This window comes from Mytilus trossulus, unplaced genomic scaffold, assembly GCF_036588685.1.
Source record: "Mytilus trossulus isolate FHL-02 unplaced genomic scaffold, PNRI_Mtr1.1.1.hap1 h1tg000024l__unscaffolded, whole genome shotgun sequence".
NCBI lineage: Eukaryota > Metazoa > Mollusca > Bivalvia > Mytilida > Mytilidae > Mytilus > Mytilus trossulus.
The window spans coordinates 1,669,234-1,686,616 of record NW_026963290.1 but is presented as its reverse complement, the minus strand read 5'-3'; the positions used below and the strand labels follow the sequence as shown (position 1 = coordinate 1,686,616).

The 17,383-nt window shown below is 31.9% G+C and overlaps 1 protein-coding gene across 1 annotated transcript in view; it reads left to right on the top strand.

The window, feature by feature from the left end:
* The first annotated feature begins 4,853 nt into the window (after window positions 1-4,853).
* The window catches only part of LOC134699022 (fibrocystin-L-like), an 85,546-nt gene continuing 73,016 nt past the window's right edge, over window positions 4,854-17,383 (top strand). Inside the window, exons 1-10 of the mRNA XM_063560714.1 lie at window positions 4,854-4,926; window positions 5,477-5,675; window positions 9,329-9,437; window positions 10,381-10,435; window positions 11,875-11,974; window positions 12,919-12,969; window positions 15,021-15,097; window positions 15,930-15,972; window positions 16,643-16,815; window positions 17,105-17,191. Coding sequence (XP_063416784.1) covers window positions 4,854-4,926; window positions 5,477-5,675; window positions 9,329-9,437; window positions 10,381-10,435; window positions 11,875-11,974; window positions 12,919-12,969; window positions 15,021-15,097; window positions 15,930-15,972; window positions 16,643-16,815; window positions 17,105-17,191 — 967 coding nt within the window. The remainder of the gene's footprint in view (window positions 4,927-5,476; window positions 5,676-9,328; window positions 9,438-10,380; window positions 10,436-11,874; window positions 11,975-12,918; window positions 12,970-15,020; window positions 15,098-15,929; window positions 15,973-16,642; window positions 16,816-17,104; window positions 17,192-17,383) is intronic.

The following is a 17,383-nucleotide window of genomic DNA, read 5'->3' as shown; positions in this document are numbered from 1 at the left end:
AACACAAGGTTTATGACCACAAAAGGAAGGTTGGTATTGATTTTGGGAGTTTTGGTCCCAACATTTTAGGAATTAGGGGCCAAAAAGGGCCCAAATAAGCATTTTCTTGGTTTTCGCACTATAACTTTAGTTTAAGCTAATAGAAATCTATGAAATTTTGACACAAGGTTTATGACCACAAAAGAAAGGTTGGGATTGATTTTGGGAGTTTTGGTTTCAACAGTTTAGGAATTAGGGGCCAAAAAAGGGCCCAAATAAGCATTTTTCTTGGTTTTTGCACCATAACGTTAGTATAAGTAAATAGAAATCTATGAAATTTGAACACAAGGTTTATGACCATAAAAGGAAGGTTGGTATTGATTTTGGAAGATTTGGTCCCAACAGTTTAGAAATAAGGGGCCCAAAGGGTCCAAAATTAAACTTTGTTTGATTTCATCAAAATTGAATAATTGGGGTTCTTTGATATGCTGAATCTAACTGTGTATGTAAATTCTTTACTTTTGGTCCCGTTTTCAAATTGGTTTACATTTAGGTCCAAAGGGTCCAAAATTAAACTTAGTTTGATTTTGACAAAAAATGAATCGGTTGGGTTCTTTGATATGCTGAATCTAAAAATGTACTTAGATTCTTGATTATTGGCCCCGTTTTCAAGTTGGTCCAAATCGGGGTCCAAAATTAAACTTTGTTTGATTTCATCAAAAATTGAATATATGGGGTTCTTTGATATGCCAAATCTAACTGTGTATGTAGATTCTTCATTTTTGGTCCTGTTTTCAAATTGGTTTACATTAAAGTCCAAAGGGTCCAAAATTAAACTTAGTTTGATTTTAACAAAAATTGAAATCTTGGGGTTCTTTGATATGCTGAATCCAAACATGTTCTTAGATTTTTGATTATGGGCCCAGTTTTCAAGTTGGTCCAAATCAGGATCTAAAATTATTATATTAAGTATTGTGCAATAGCAAGTCTTTTCAATTGCACAGTATTGCGCAACGGCAAGAAATATCTAATTGCACAATATTGTGAAATAGCAATTTTTTTTTAATTAGAGTTATCTTTCTTTGTCCAAAAGTTTGCAAGAAATATCTAATTTCACAATATTGTGCAATAGCAAGAATTTTTTTTAATTGGAGTTATCTTTCTTTGTCCAGAATCAACAAGAAATATCTAATTTCACAATATTGTGCAATAGCAAGAATTTTTTTTAATTGGAGTTATCTTTCTTTGTCCAGAATCAACAAGAAATATCTAATTTCACAATATTGTGCAATAGCAAGAATGTTTTTTAATTGGAGTTATCTTTCTTTGTCCAGAATCAACTTGTGTCTTTGTTATATACAATATACAATATATATTCACTTTTTACTACCAACTGATAAATTAAAATAATCTTTACCATTCAGTGATAACAAGCAGTTTTTTTTACATCTTAATATATTATGATGTATTTAAATGAGTAGTTATTGTTGCAAACTCCATTAGAAATTTTAATTGAGATAAGTTTTGGAATAAGGGAAAGGGGGATGTGATTAAAAAAATTGGGTTCAATTTTTCTCATTTGAAATTTCATAAATAAAAAGAAAATTTCTTCAAACATTTTTTTGAGAGGATTAATATTCAACAGCATAGTGAATTGCTCTAAGAGAAAACAAAAATTTTAAGTTCATTAGAACACATTCATTCTTTGTCAGAAACCTATGCTGTGTCAACTATTTAATCACAATCCAAATTTAGAGCTGAATCCAGCTTGAATGTTGTGTCCATACTTGCCCCAACCGTTCAGGGTTCAACCTCTGCGGTCGTATAAAGCTACGCCCTGCGGAGCATCTGGTTAAATATTATATTGTTTGAATTTTTCAGATTGTGTCACCTTTCATTTGACAGTATGAATCAATGTTCACTATTGATGTTATTAGCCTATATAATTCATTGTTGGCCCTCTAAAATGTGTATCACTTCAGCACTTTAAAAGGCAATAACACATGATAATATCATGAGTCTATCATATTACACAGTTTATAGGCAGATTTCATTTGCATGAAAAATCGACAGGGTCATTTCCTCAACACGAGATATCTTTCTAAATTAAGGTATTTGGGCGTCTTAACTTTCGAAAATATATTTTCTTATACTTCTTTTAAAGACTCTGGGTCAGTATACTTTCAAATTTCAATATAAAGATTTGGGGTTACCTAGCTGGCCTTGTTGTTTTCACCGTTAAAATTAAACGATAGAATTGGTTAAATTTGATGAAATATTTGGTTTTCGTAAGTACTTTCGAAATATTAAATTAAAATAGGGAGATTTGATCTTATTTTGGTTGAAAAATATTTTCTTAGAAATGAATTAAAACCAGGGAAATGTCTCTGGTAAAACAATGTATTTTTTTGTGTCCTTATATTACTAAAAAGATTTAATTTTATGTGTTAAATACACTTACTGACATTTAATTTGTTAATAGTTTAATGTTTAAGATTCATCTTTAGACGTTTCTACTGTTACATTATATGAATGATATCTGTTTCAATACTTTAAATCCATAGAAGCTGTTAAACTGTTGTGTAGCATGCGCAGTAGAGATGCTCAGAAAAAGACACCCAATCTACTAACATAAAAATAGGAATTAGAAAATTGATAAATTTATACATTGATTTGATTAGAAAGTCGTTTATATTTATTTATCACGCTCAAAGCATGTCGTGACCTTGCGCAATAACAAAGCTACCTTTAAGTTATGTGGGAACTCAGTGCGGGAAATTAATACCTACTTTGAAAAAAAAAACACCTTTGTATGGCCATCTTTGTGATAAAACAATATTGTTTGAGTTTTTAAATATCATATTGTTTAAAATTACATTTAATTTTTCAGATTGTATCACCTTTCATTTGACAGTATGTAGCAATGTTAACTATTGATGTTATTAGCCTATATATAATTCATTGTTGGCCCTCCAAAATGTGTATCACTTTGGAGAAGGTAGCCGAGCTACGGTTTACTCCTTTTTATCAGTAGAAAAATGATATATAAGGAAATGTTTGTACATTGCCAGGAATATGACAGTTGTTCTACATTCGTTTGGTGTGCTTACTCTTTTGAATTTGCAATCTGATATTAAAAATTTCTTCATTTTTTTTAATTTTCCTTAGACTGCGGTAGTTTTGTTCTTTTACTTTTTTCTATACACTTTACTTCGCAAGATGATTTTTAGAAAAATGAATAAAGTTTATCGAAAGGCTGTGGATACTCCTATGGGAACCAATTGCACCCTGTTTAGAGAATACGATACAGTTTTGCATGTTTGATCCCAGATCCCATGATGATTTTTTTTTACATTTGTATTCTTTTTGATAGACATACTTAACCTCTTTGTCTCATAAGATGCTCACAAGCGGATTTTTGAAAATACATTTGGATAATCTTCTTTAAATAAGTATGCTCTACGTTTGTTAAAAAATTCTTTGGAAACAATATTTTTTCCCCAAGTTTTAGGATTTTAGAAAAAAGCGTAATTTTTGCAAAAAAATGTTCAAAAGTAAAAACACAAAAAGACTGAACTCCGAGGAAAATTCAAAAAGGAAAGTCCAAAATCAAAAGGCAAAATCGTATTTTAGCGTATTTTAATTTTTCAATCTAACTGAAACAAAGATTATCAATTTAACATAAGATATTGGAATATCGGTACTTACATTATTTTAATAAGTTAAAAATAACGAGATTGTACGTATTCAAAGTACACCGTTATGAACCGGTTATGTCCACATCCTATCAATACTTATACTTTTGGATTGCATGCAGTGTCAAGTTTTATAGACTGTTACTGATGGCTTTACACTAAATCTATTGGATATGTACTGATTGGTATTTCAATATGTAGCCTGTGTAAAAATGATTTGTTTTACTACCTTTCTGTACCTCCGAGTACTAAAGGGGGAGGACTTTTTTCGGGACGTCGGGATTAGGTGTTTTTTTAAACTCGGGATTTCGGGATTAACCCTTTCGGGGTCAAGGAATTCTTTTTTTCGAATTTTGAAATGTCGGGATATAATTTGTTATAAATTCGGGACCTCGGGATTTTTGTTTTCAAGCCCGGAATTTCGGGATCAGGATTCCTCCGACCCCCTTAAGTACTCTTAGCTCTGTACTGTTTGTCTTTGGTCCTTTGGTCCTTTGGTTATTTGTTTTTGGTATTTTTCGATTTGATGAGTCAAGCCTCTTCAAACAGATTTGTACAATTTGTGTTTATGTTATGCTATTACATCACTGTTTTGTTAAGGGAGGGTCTAGCATTAGCAAACATGTTCAACCTGGCCAGATTCTATATACATGTATGGCTGTCCCATATCAGTCGTATGAGATTCATGGGTTGAAGTCGATTATATTTGTTTACATTTTAGCATGCCGGTACCATCTATAGCTGACTACACATATAAAAAAGAAAATGTGTTATGATTGCCAATGAGAGGTCTCTCCACAAGAGACCAACTGACACACAAAGCCCAACTATAGGTCAACGTACGCGGCCTTCAATAATGAGCAAATCCCATACCGCATAATCAGCTATAAAAGAACCCGAAATGACAATGTAAAACAATTCAAACAAGAAAACTAACGGCTTAATTTATGTATACAAAAAAACAAAACTAAAAACGAATATGTAACCCATAAACAACTGACATCCACTGATTTACAGGCTCCTGACTTGGAACAGGCACATGACATAAAGAATGTGGCGGGTTTAAACATGTTAGCGGGCTCCAACTCTCCACTAACCTGGGACAGTGGATCACAGTGGCGTAACAGTACAACATAAGAACGAACTATAAAAATCAGTTGAAAAGACTTAACTCATCAGATGGATAAAAATACAAATATTACAAGTACAAGTAGACGTGGCTGGGTACATCCTAACAACAAAAAGACACTAAGTACAGATCTGAGAGTACTCGCAGTTATAGACCGCTAGTTCAAAGCCACTAACAACTAATAAAAAAAATCATGTATCTTAGATAAAATTTATTTGTCGTTGTAGGCGGCACGGTGAACTAGAATAGTTCCTTTCATTAACGTCGTGGGTAGTTGTCTTAATGACAAGCATATCACATCTTATTTTTGTATTAATTATTTATTTCCATGAAAAATTGACTTTTTGTTCTCCAAAATTCTTTCCAGTATCATTTACATTAATTTCAATTATATGCATTACATTGAGTAATTTATACTGAACCCAAAATTTATCCACATAGCGCTAGTTACTGCATTTAGTCATAAAGAATAACTAATTGTATAAGTTGTCTAAACTTGAATACCTGACTTCTCTATTAACATAGCTATTTTCCAACTATTGTACAAACTAAGATGGAAACATATATTCCATGTCTTCATAAATGAAAGGAAAGTAACAACGGTATAGGATACTTCGGCAATGTTTAGGTTAGATTAATGCTAAATATATTTAAACTGAGTTTTATTTTTCAGCCGTTCGGTCAGTATTAAAAGTAAATACTATAGCAGGAAGTTTAAATGGAGGAACAAAGATTACAATTGACGGAACTGGATTTGCCACAAACCAATACGATGGTGGCAACACAGTATTCTTGACATCAGATACAGAGGTAGTGGAATGTAAAGTACAGAAGGATGGAACAACAGAAGTACAAATTTTATGTGTAACAGAGTAAGTTACATGGATAGAGAGAAAAGAGGGAAAAAAGGGGGGGGGGCCAAAACCAATGATTATTTTCTAGTATTTTAAAATTGCATAAAAAGTCACTGAAATGCAGTAATTAAGGTGTATTGAGATCCCTTAATAATTTTTCAGAAATGAGTGTTGATTATGAATTATTGAGATGTATATTACCTGAGACTAATGTTATAGTATAGTAGTCCATAGATATTACCAGAGATGTCTATGATATTACAATATAATTTTACTATGTGTATTTGCTGTGTAAACGGTTAAACTAGACTATTTGAGAGATTTGAACTTAGAGTGGATTTTTTTTTATTTGGAAAAACTCCGAGGCTCTCACAGCGTAAGAAGCTTAACTTTTAGTTAGGCTAGCGATGAATAGTAACAATACATGATACGCCGGGGACAAATGTCGATTGTTGTTTTGTCAGTTTTAATTAAAAACAACATGTAATTTGTAACGTAACGCACAAAGTTCTACTCAAAGCCTTACATTCATCAGTAAACTTGAAAAATAGTTAAACATATTGTACTTTGACATAGATATAACCTGAGAGTCAGACTACTATAACACAGAGCAAACGAAATACTTAACGATTGTTATGTCCGGATTTGTTAATACCGACTTTGATGTGAATTTTAGAATCGTGCATATTTGGCTGCACGTGCATCAATGGAGCAGGATCCGAATTAGTCCAAATAATTATGACGTCTGGCAAGGCTATTTTAATTTTTTTCTGGGACGCCTTCCTACGACGTTGTAGGAAGGCGTCCCAGAAAAAAAATAAAAATAGCCTTGCCAAACGTCATAATTATTTGGACTAGATCCGAATAGGCGCTTCCATCCTTAGTTGGAAGGGTTGGCATAGCTGATATTAGTCACTACTTTACCCTTTTTACATATTTAGTATAACAGAAATATATACCATATCACATATTTTTGTAAACAAAGTTATGTATGCCAGTATGGACTTAAATTAGTTTTACTTCCAGTGTCTTCCAGTTAAAATTTATCATAACGATAGTTTTCAAATATTTATGAGATCCGTAAAGTAAGTGAGACACTTGGTTACTTGGAACCCTTTTATTATTGAGCTTAAAGATCCATCAGCAAGGCCGTAGGGCATGTTCATTTAAAGTGAGGCAATTCGGGTGGTTCGGGTACCTCTAACGGTAGAAGCTTTTTCCAGCATTACCATCTATAATAAAAAAATAAAAAATATAACAGAAATGCGGTTTTTATTATTAACTAGCCTAGTAAGTAACAAATCAAGTTTCAATATTAAAGTTAATCTCTGTTGGTCAACTTAAATTTTCCGATTCTCTTGTGACCTGTACTATCGAAAAGCTTCAACACACGTTCTTATGTATATATATATATATATGTATGTCCAACAGCAAGTTATAAGCTTTTAAAAGATAAGCATCAATAAGAATATATTTATTATACATAATCATTAACCATAAGAATAGGTACAGAGAAAAATAGACCAACATTGTTACTTAACCCTTTCCTCCATAGAAATATTTTTTTTGCATACTTTATTCGCATAGGATTTTTTTAATAAAATGCTGAACATATGCTTTCAAGTATTAATGCATTGTGAAAAACAACTATTTCATCAAATAAATCTAAGTTGGATATTCCTATGATATTCCTTTTCATATTGGATACAAATTTCATTTAGTCTACTGCAGACACTTTGTAGTCAAAGTGTTTCAACTAAGGTACTACACAGGCGGCAAAAGGCGTCATTATGGAGTAAGGGGGGTGGCGTCAAAAGCGTCATTATGGAGGAAAGGGTTAACCGGATTTTTGACGTTCGTATGTCACAAGTGATCACAAGTTATCTTTCACATTATTCTTTCAATTTTCAAGTCATTGGTATGACCTACGGGGGTTCGAACCCACAACCTACTGCACTAGAATCAATGGAACACGCTTGCAAACAACCAGACAATGCTGATCATTAACAGAAAAAGAACACGAAAAAAATATTTTCAAACAATACCAAAAATGTATTTCATACTTTATCAAAGATAAATAAAAATCAAGAATTGCCTTATACATTAAACTGAGACTTCCATAGAAAAGGCGGTTCGTGATTTTGTTTAAATTAATTATGAATAATTATTATATTTTTGGCCAATGAATTATTTTAGTGTAAAGATTAATAACTATAGCGTTATCGATTTAAAAATAAACCAAGGAAAGTAATAAGCCAGCATACTTATAGGGGGTCTTTATACTCATGAGTTACCTTTTTCATATTTTTTCTCTTTAAAGAACCCATCTTCAATCAGTTTTGTAATGACATTAAGATTTGTATCATTTTTTTATTTTGATTTGTATTCGGAACACTTATTTTTTTACTGTCATCGCTATGGTAAAAGCTGCAATCGCTGCTGCAGATTGGTCATATTGTATGTAGTAGTGTGCTTGTAGATAATGTGAATCGTGAAACTCGCATATTGATAATGTAAAATATATAATTAAACAAAAATGACACTTTAAAAGTTCGGTCGTCGTTTCAAAAGTGAGGCATTTGCCTCATTTGCCTCCATTACGCTACGGCCCTGATCAGTAATGTCATTGTAAAAATCATGTAAATCATCTCATGTTTCAGTGGTGGATCCAGGAATTTTCATAAGTGGGGGCCCACTGACTGACCTAAGAGGGGGCCCACTTAAGTCACGCTTCAGTGATTCCCTATATAAGCAACCAAATTTTTTCCCAAAAAGGGGGGGGGGCTAGCCCCCCCCCCCCTAAATCTGCCTCTGTGTTTTTACAAAAAGTTGTTTCACGTAGTGAGGGGGGATAGGACCTTTATACGGACTCCAGGATCGGGTGTATTTAATTAAGCTGGGGGTTTTGTGATTGACCCTTTTGAGATCAAGAAATTCTTTTTTTCGAATCTCAGGACCTCGTGATTTCTTGTTTTTCAAAGCCCAAGATTTAGGGATTTCGTATTTTTAAGCACAGGATTTCCGGATCAGGACCCCTCCTACCCTCCCTCTTAAGTGTAAGTGAATAAAAATCTATATAATTTAAACACAGGGTTTATACCACGAAAGGTATGTTGTGATTGATTTTGGGGGTTATGGTCAGACAGGTCCTTACAGGAATTAAGGGCCAAAAAAAGGCACAAAAACTCAATTTTCTAGTTTCGATACAGAAACTTGTGGAACGGTGTATGAATGTCTCCACAAGATTCCATACAACAAAGAGATAATGTTAAGGATTTGCTTTGAGGGGTAAAGGCTCACACAGTTTGGGAATTGGAGGCAAGAAAGGCAGGGAAAATAAGAAATTCCTGATTAATGGACAATTTAAACGCATTGTAAGGGAGATAATCTTATTTCAAATCATATAACCAATTCTAAGTTCTTTGACTGCAGTTATTCTGTGTCAGAAACCTATTATGTGTCAAATATTTAATTACAATTCAGAGTCAGACCTGTATCAAGTGTGTGAATATTGTGTCCATTTTTGCCCTGACTGTTCAGGGTTTTATCCAGTCTTATCCAACTGCGCTCAAAGAAACATTTTATTTTGAAAGTGTTTTATAACCAAAAAAATGAAAGCAGTAGTTTCTACAATAAATGACAAATAATTATGATATATTTTTATTTTACAGACCAGCAAAAGAAGGATATTATTTTGTAAAAGTTAATGTGGATGGTGAGGACATTCCACCAGAATTCCTCTGTAAGGGTAATCCAAAACACTCAAGCTGCAGATTTAGAGTAAGTATTTAAAATCTAATACTGAAAACCAACTATATTTTTGCGACCTATTTGCCTTTGCTCATCACAAGTAGAAAAATAATGTGAATAAAAATCATAGTGAAAATTTGAAACTCAGGATCTTTCCTTTTCTAACATGTCTAACACAGGCACTTGTCTCAGAATTTTTTGTCTATATATACCTTTATATATAACACTTTCTCTTAAGGTATAGAAAAACAATTCTGATAGAACTATGTACATGATGTATGAAGTGATTTTGAAAATCGCAAAATGAAATTGCCGTGATATGGGCTAGTAAGGGTTAAATGTGAAATAAAGTATCTGCAAAAAAAAGTTGGCTTACAGTAGTCCTTTGGTTTTGGCCTCTTTGTATTGCTGCTTTATAGGCCTATATATAAGTAATGCCTGTGTTCCTGCTAGCATGCTGAAAAAAAGGGTAGGTAGGCAAATGATTTTTTTTTAATTCAACTAGTTGAAACAGTTTATTAATAATTAAAAATGCTTGTTAAAAATTAAAAATAACAAATAGAAAAAAAGGGTAACCAATAAAAGTCACACTTTATGATCAAAATGTATTTGTATTGAATCTACATAAGATCTAGCAAACTGTCGCTGTGAATTCATTATTTTACCATTATTTGTGAATATTTGATAAAGCATTTATTCTATTTGGATACTAACTCAAAACTCATTCTACTATATTTAAAATCACACCCAGCAGTTCCAGCATTATAAGCCTAATGGTGGCACTATTTCTATATTTGTTCTAAGACCCCAACTACCTATTTTATTTTAATTTTATTTTTGTTTGTTTGAAGAAAATGTTTATTTATAGTAATCATAGCTATCATATTTACAGTTAAAAAAGTACTTAAAAAGTTTGTAAAACCTTAAAGAAGATTTGATTTTTTCTTACTCTTTTTAAACTTTTAATTTTAAGTATACCATTAACAACACTCCAACAATAACAGAGATGCAGCAGTCAGCACCACCTGGTGAGTATACAATAACTGGCATGCAAATGCACATGCACACATGTGGGTTAAATAATGTCTTTACCATAGAGATATGTTTGATTTTTCCAATTATTTAATTTACCACGACCATTATCCAATATCTTTGAGAATGGAAATGGGGAATGTATCAAAGAGACAACAACCAACAACAGCAGAAGGTCACCAACAGATTTTCAATGTAACGAGAAATTCCCGCACCTGGAGGCGTCCTTAAGTTTAATAACTGATAACATTGAAAATGGAAACAGAGAATGTCAAAGAGACAACATACAGACCAAAGATCAGAAAAGAGCATAAGGCCACCACTGGGTATTATACACTGTGAGTGAGAAAATCCTGACCCCAGAAGCATGCTTGGCCCCTAAACAAAAATGTGAACTCATTTTAAATAACAATAATATGCAGCCATGTGTCTCTTTAAAATTTATTTATTAATAAGTAGTTTTTATTACTTTTGCTCACATGACCATGATAATGTCATCATCAAAGTTATAGCCCCAACTGCTAACTGTGCCTTACCTTTCTCATATCAGTTGTATATTCAGGTTCAAATTTTTTTCTATATAAAAAACAGTCTGTTGGAGAATTTTGAAATTAACAAATCTTAAACATTTGTTAAATTCATTAGGGTTGGGAACAGGAATTTTGACAGGAAAAATAATTCATTAAAGGTTATAATTTGGGACTATTTTATGCCAAAAAATCATATGAGATATATAGTTTTTTGGGGGCAATCAAAGAGGGGCCACCCTGGTTTCGTTACTGATGAAGCATGGTAATTACTTTAAGAATGGAAATAGGGAATGTGTTAAAGCTACAACAACCCAACCAAAGAGCAGAATCCAGACCAAAGCGCACTAACAGGTCTTCCAACACTGCAAGGAAATTAATCCTGAAGGCTGGCTGTAGCTGTTCATTCAACAATAAGTGTAAAAGTTTAACATGTTTAAGGAAAATGATCGTCACACTTAACTAAGAAACATATAAATTAACCAGATTTAAAAAAAAACATACAAAGCTAAACAAAAACCAGGCCTTGTGGTCATAAAACTTTTGAGCACGATTTTTGTACTGACTCAAGAATCAACCAATCAAAATACTGGATTTTATGTTTCGAGCACTTATTTTGTACTTGGAGTACTGAGTAAAGTTTTATGACCCAGTGCCCAGGGCATTTTGACTTGAAAATGTGGCAAGTTTTAACATGTTTTGTGAGATTTTAAACCTCCCCTATACCTCTAGACATTACATACCTTATTCACTTGTTCACAATTCAGAGTTCAGTATTTTTGTGATTTTACTTTTTACTGAAATTCAGAATAGTCTGCATAAAGTACACACAAGTCAAGTTTTGTTCATTTTATTAACAAAAAACATAACTTTTGGTACAACTTTTAGGGATTATAATGTGATTTCAGGTGAAGTTATTGAAATGAAAGGTAAAATCATGTCAGCAGTATATGGCAGTAACATAATCAGTACAGCAATAACAAATAGTATCAGTGATCCTATACTAAGGTAAATACACCAACATTATTTATATTTAAACTGAGTTTTAACAAACAATGAAAATTAAATTAATTTACTTGTGGGCTGTTTCATATAGAGCATCTATGTAGTACATTGGACCCTGGGGAAGCCTAGTCATGTACTAGGTAAGCTTTTCGTTTGGCAAATAAGGGAGGGTTAAGATTCAAGAGCTACGAATAGGGCAATTAAAAAAATATTTATAAATCAAAAGAATAAGAAACAATACCATACAATATTTGAAAATTTTGTTAAAACTGATACCTTTCAGGAAAGCTGGGAAACAGAAAAAGTATTATTACGACCAAAGCAAAAAAGAATCTAATTTAGGCATAAGACATGTAAGACAGGAAAATATTGAAATGACATTGTTATAAAACAGTCATGTAAAGTTCATTTTTACATTGTTATAAAACAGTCATGTAAAGTTCATTTTTACATTGTTATAAAACTGTCATGTAAAGTTCATTTTTACATTGTTATAAAACTGTCATGTAAAGTTCATTTTTACATAGTTATAAAACTGTCATGTAAAGTTCATTTTTACATTGTTATAAAACAGTCATGTAAAGTGCATTTTTGCATTGTTATAAAACTGTCATGTAAAGTTCATTTTTACATTGCTATAAAACTGTCATGTAAAGTTCATTTTTACATTGTTATAAAACTGTCATGTAAAGTTCATTTTTACATTGTTATAAAACAGTCATGTAAAGTTCATTTTTACATTGTCATAAAACTGTCATGTAAAGTTCATTTTTACATTGTTATAAAACTGTCATGTAAAGTTCATTTTTACATTGCTATAAAACTGTCATGTAAAGTTCATTTTTACATTGCTATAAAACTGTCATGTAAAGTTCATTTTTATAAAAAAAAAAAAGTTTTTTTTTTTTTACATTAATTGAGTTTTAAGATCTGTATTTTTTTTTTAGAGTTTATGCTGCCTTCCAGTTGTGTGAATTAAAGATGCCAAATGATGTGTTGTAAGTAACCATGCAAACAGTTGTGCAGGATTTATTATTAAGATATAATACTTGGCTCTTTTGAAATATTAGAAATTTATTGAAATGATCTGACAGCTGATGATTGATAAAAAGTGAGAGTAAGAGGGGAAACAATGTAGTTTCTGAGCAACCTAGGCAATTGGAATCTTTTGTCCATTTTGTAATCTAAGAGAAGGAATTAAAAATTGTCTTTTTGAAGGATTTAATATTCTTATATCATGTTAATATTTTTCATTCTGTAAATCAAACAAAATATTCAGAAAAAGGTCAAACACAATATATGTCATTGAATTTTTAACACAATTAGAAATTCATGCTAAATATTATACAACCAAAGTATGAAACCAATTTGAATTGTACTATATTAAAAATAGAGCAGGCTTTTTGTAGTTTAAAATTTGACTTTAAATGATTTAAGTGTGATAATGTAATTAAAGTGTCCTAATGGTAACCTAAACCAAAATTAGTAAGCTCACCTGGCCCAAGGTCCATGTGCACTTTTGACTTCACTTTGAGTCTGTTTATCCTAAACTAACTTTGCTATAAATGTATTCTACTTGGAAACTGCTCAATGGATAGAAACCATAGTTAGCTAATTTTCATCAATTGTTCATGATTTTCTATACAGGTTGATATACCAACATGGTGGCTGTAGGTGAAACTCAGCCGAAGTTCATAACAATTACATGTCAATCTAGAGTATTAGCATATATTTAAAACTATAAAAAATAAAGAAAAATTGACAGTGAAATTGTCACAGTTTATGACTTATCTTTAAAACTTCAAGAGCAAGGTCAAGAGAATATATTTCTAAAGTGATCAAAAAGCACAACAGTATTCACCTTGAAAAAGCAGAAAGAAATATATTACTGATTTGAAGTTGTTGCTCCTCAAATCTGACCCTTAAATTGGCCATACTCTGTCATTCTACAGTGGTAGGACCGTAATAATGTATTGGTCGTTTATTAATGCTATAATGTTGTTGTCGTCTGCGTCGTGCGAAGACACATTTAGTTTCCAGACAATAACTTTAATTTAAGTTAATGGATCTCTATAAATTTTTACCAGAAAGCTCAATACCACTAAAGGAAGGTTGGAATTGTTTTTGTGGGTTATGGTCCCAATAGTTTAGGAATTAGGGGCCATAAACGGGGGCTCAAATAAGCATTTTTGTAGTTTTCATACAATAATTTGTGTTTAAGTGTTTGAATATCTTTGAAATTATACCACAAGTTTCCATACTATGGAGGGATGGTTAATATTGACTTTGATGGGTAATGGCTAAATATTTTGTGGAATAAGAGCAAAAAAAGGGGGAAACTAGGTTTTTCTGGTCTATGGACAAGTAAGACAATTTAAAAGTAGTCTAAGGGAGGTAATTCAAAAACATTTAAAATACAATGTTTAGTTTGTTCAAATGTTCATCCTTTTCACTTCTTGTAAAGTATGTATAAAGAAATTTCGGGTTTTGGACCAATCCCATAAAAAAGGGGGTGGTAGTAATTTTCATTTTTTTTCCTCTAAATTTCTAAAATTCCAAATTTTTGAAAAACCTAAAGAAGAAGTCTTTAATTGCACAATATTGTGCATTAGATTTGTAAGATCTTGACATTTGTTTTGTGTCAGAAACTTATTTAATGTCAAAAATTTGATCACAATCCAAAACCAGACCGGTATCAAGCTTGAATGTTGTGTCCATTCTTGCCCCGATTGATTAGGGTTCTACTTCTGCAGTCGTATAAATCTGTGCCCTGCGGAGCACCTGTTTTTTTACACTGAAATATCATTTTTGTGCATTTTTTCTGTTATTTTGAAATCTACAAGTTATTAAAGAAAAAGTAGTCCGTATGACAAGATCTTTTTACTTACTAATTTACTATGAAAATTAGTTTGTGCCTAACAGTCCATGGTACAATTTTTTTCACCAGATGGGAGATACAGGCACAGGTATCATTAATGCATTGCACAGCTTATAGAAAAAGTTTTATTGAAAAAAATCATACATATCATTAACGCTTTACTATTTACAGTTATGGTATAACATTAGATGATGACGGACTAGCCAAAACAGGCACCTTGAAATGTAAAATGACTGGAACCTTCATAGGTAAGTAGTATAGATATATAGGACATCATAGGGGAGCTTGCACTGTTAGGGTCAAATACTTAGTTAGATAATGATAAACAAGTTCTAATAGGATACAGCATCACAGGGGAGCTGGGACAGGGTCATATCATACATATGAACTTAATAGTCAACTTTCAAGTTTGATGCATTTCCTTCAAAAACTCTGGTTTTAGTGAACATCATTTGTGCGTTTTGGGGCATCTTCACTTCCATTTTAATATTGAGCCTGCAGTGGTTGGAAAACTGTAAATCTATATTGTACAAATTATCATGCATGATTATACGGCAAATTGAATTCTCAAAATTGACAATCAGCACTGCTGTCATTAAGGAATTGTCATTAAGTACCTACAGAACAACCATTATTTCTAGTTTACCCTGCACAATGATGATCCCTTAGACGCTTGACGAACGTAAATAATGTAGGGATACAGGCGATCCTCTCTATCTGGTAAATAACGTCATAAAGGCAAACATAATTGAAGGAAAAACTCGAAAGTGGTCTATTGGACAATTTTGTGCTCACAGTGCTGCTGTAGGTAATCTTCACCAAAAATGCACAAAGCATTTTACCAATTAGAAAAAAGGTATAACAAAAATCATGTTTTAAAAAGGTTATGTAATGGCTTTTAAATAGACTGTTATCCAATTGTGTGGGTACACCAAGTCTCTGATAGAAGTATACTAAAGTTTATCAGTTGTACTGTTAAGATGATGGTTGCTATAATTATTCACCATTGATATCAATTTATATTTCTTGGTTTTCTTGACAGCTTTCTCAATAACATACATTGTGTGTTTTATATTTTAGGTAACAGTAATGCCAGTATTATAGTTGATGGTCCATATGGAAGGCAAGTTCCTTTTGGTTTATATATCATAGTCCTTTAGTCTCCTCTGGAAAGTTGTCTCCTGGCAAACATGCCCCATCTCCTTATATATATATGTACTAATAAAATTGAGAAAGGAAATGGGGAATGTGTCAAAGCGACAATAACCTGACCATAAAGCAGCCAAAGTCCACAATGGGTTGCTTTGAGATTTTTAAGAAAATCAACCAAAAGATTTCCTTTTTAAACTACGTCCTGACACACGGTCTCAAGAGGACATCATCAAATTTTAAAAACTACTTTTTTTCTTCTTTAAAAACTATGTTCCAAGGATATATATTTATTTGACCAGTTTTTGTTAGATTTTTCTATTTTCTATATATACAGGAAATAAAATTTGTTAGCAACACTATTATTTAAAAAAATAATGATTTTAAACCAGTTTCAAAATCAAGCCCAAATGGAACTTATTAATTGAGGTGTAACGAACTGCTCCTCTTAATCAATATTATGAATCTGAGAGATAAGATGTCTTGTATTTGCTGTTTTTATTTAATTTACAGCTTAATTTAAGATCATACAATTTATTTACAAAATATTCTACAAATACAAATAATGTTATAAAGTCAGCATTGTTTGTATGATGTTTCCAGACCAGATTTTCTATGTTATACTCCAATGTATATTATTACAGAACGTTACCAGACCTTGATCTGCTTCGTGTATCAGGTAATGGTGAGATCTACATGATCCAGACGTACGCTGAGGTAACTGGTATATCTCCACCATTAGGGAGTACGGAAGGAGGACTCAGGTTAACTGTTACAGGGAACAATTTCGATACAAATGTTAAAGTTACAATTGGAGGTAGGTTTGTGCTGATTATTTAAACTTTTAAATTGATACATTAGATATTTATTTTTAAAATTGCTGAAAATTTTCAAAGTGTTATCTTGTTAAATGCAAATGAAAATGTACAGAATTATTTCTATTTTATTTTGTCTCATTCAAGCACAAAATACCTAGACGGACATTTATTAACATCCGCCTTTCATAATAGCTGTATGAACATATATGTTACTTGTTTCAGTCTAATTTGTAAAATAAGACCCTTGTCAGTCATTTTAGTCTTCGACAATTTTGTTTATATTTGTAGATACAATGTGTGAAATAGAAGGGAAGGTTACTCCTTCCAGCTTTGTGTGTGTAACAGCCAAACAATCTTCATCCTCAGCTTATCCTGGTAAGAACCTATAACATGATATATTTTTGTTTTGAAATGTTTAGTTTTATTTTATTCACTCTATCATTACCATGATTTGATAGGTGGAATTTTCTACATTAAATTTTGATCGCTTTTTAACATTTTATGAGGTCAAATCAATAAAGGCTTAAGTTTTATAAATTTTGAATCTAATTCAATGATTTCCACGGA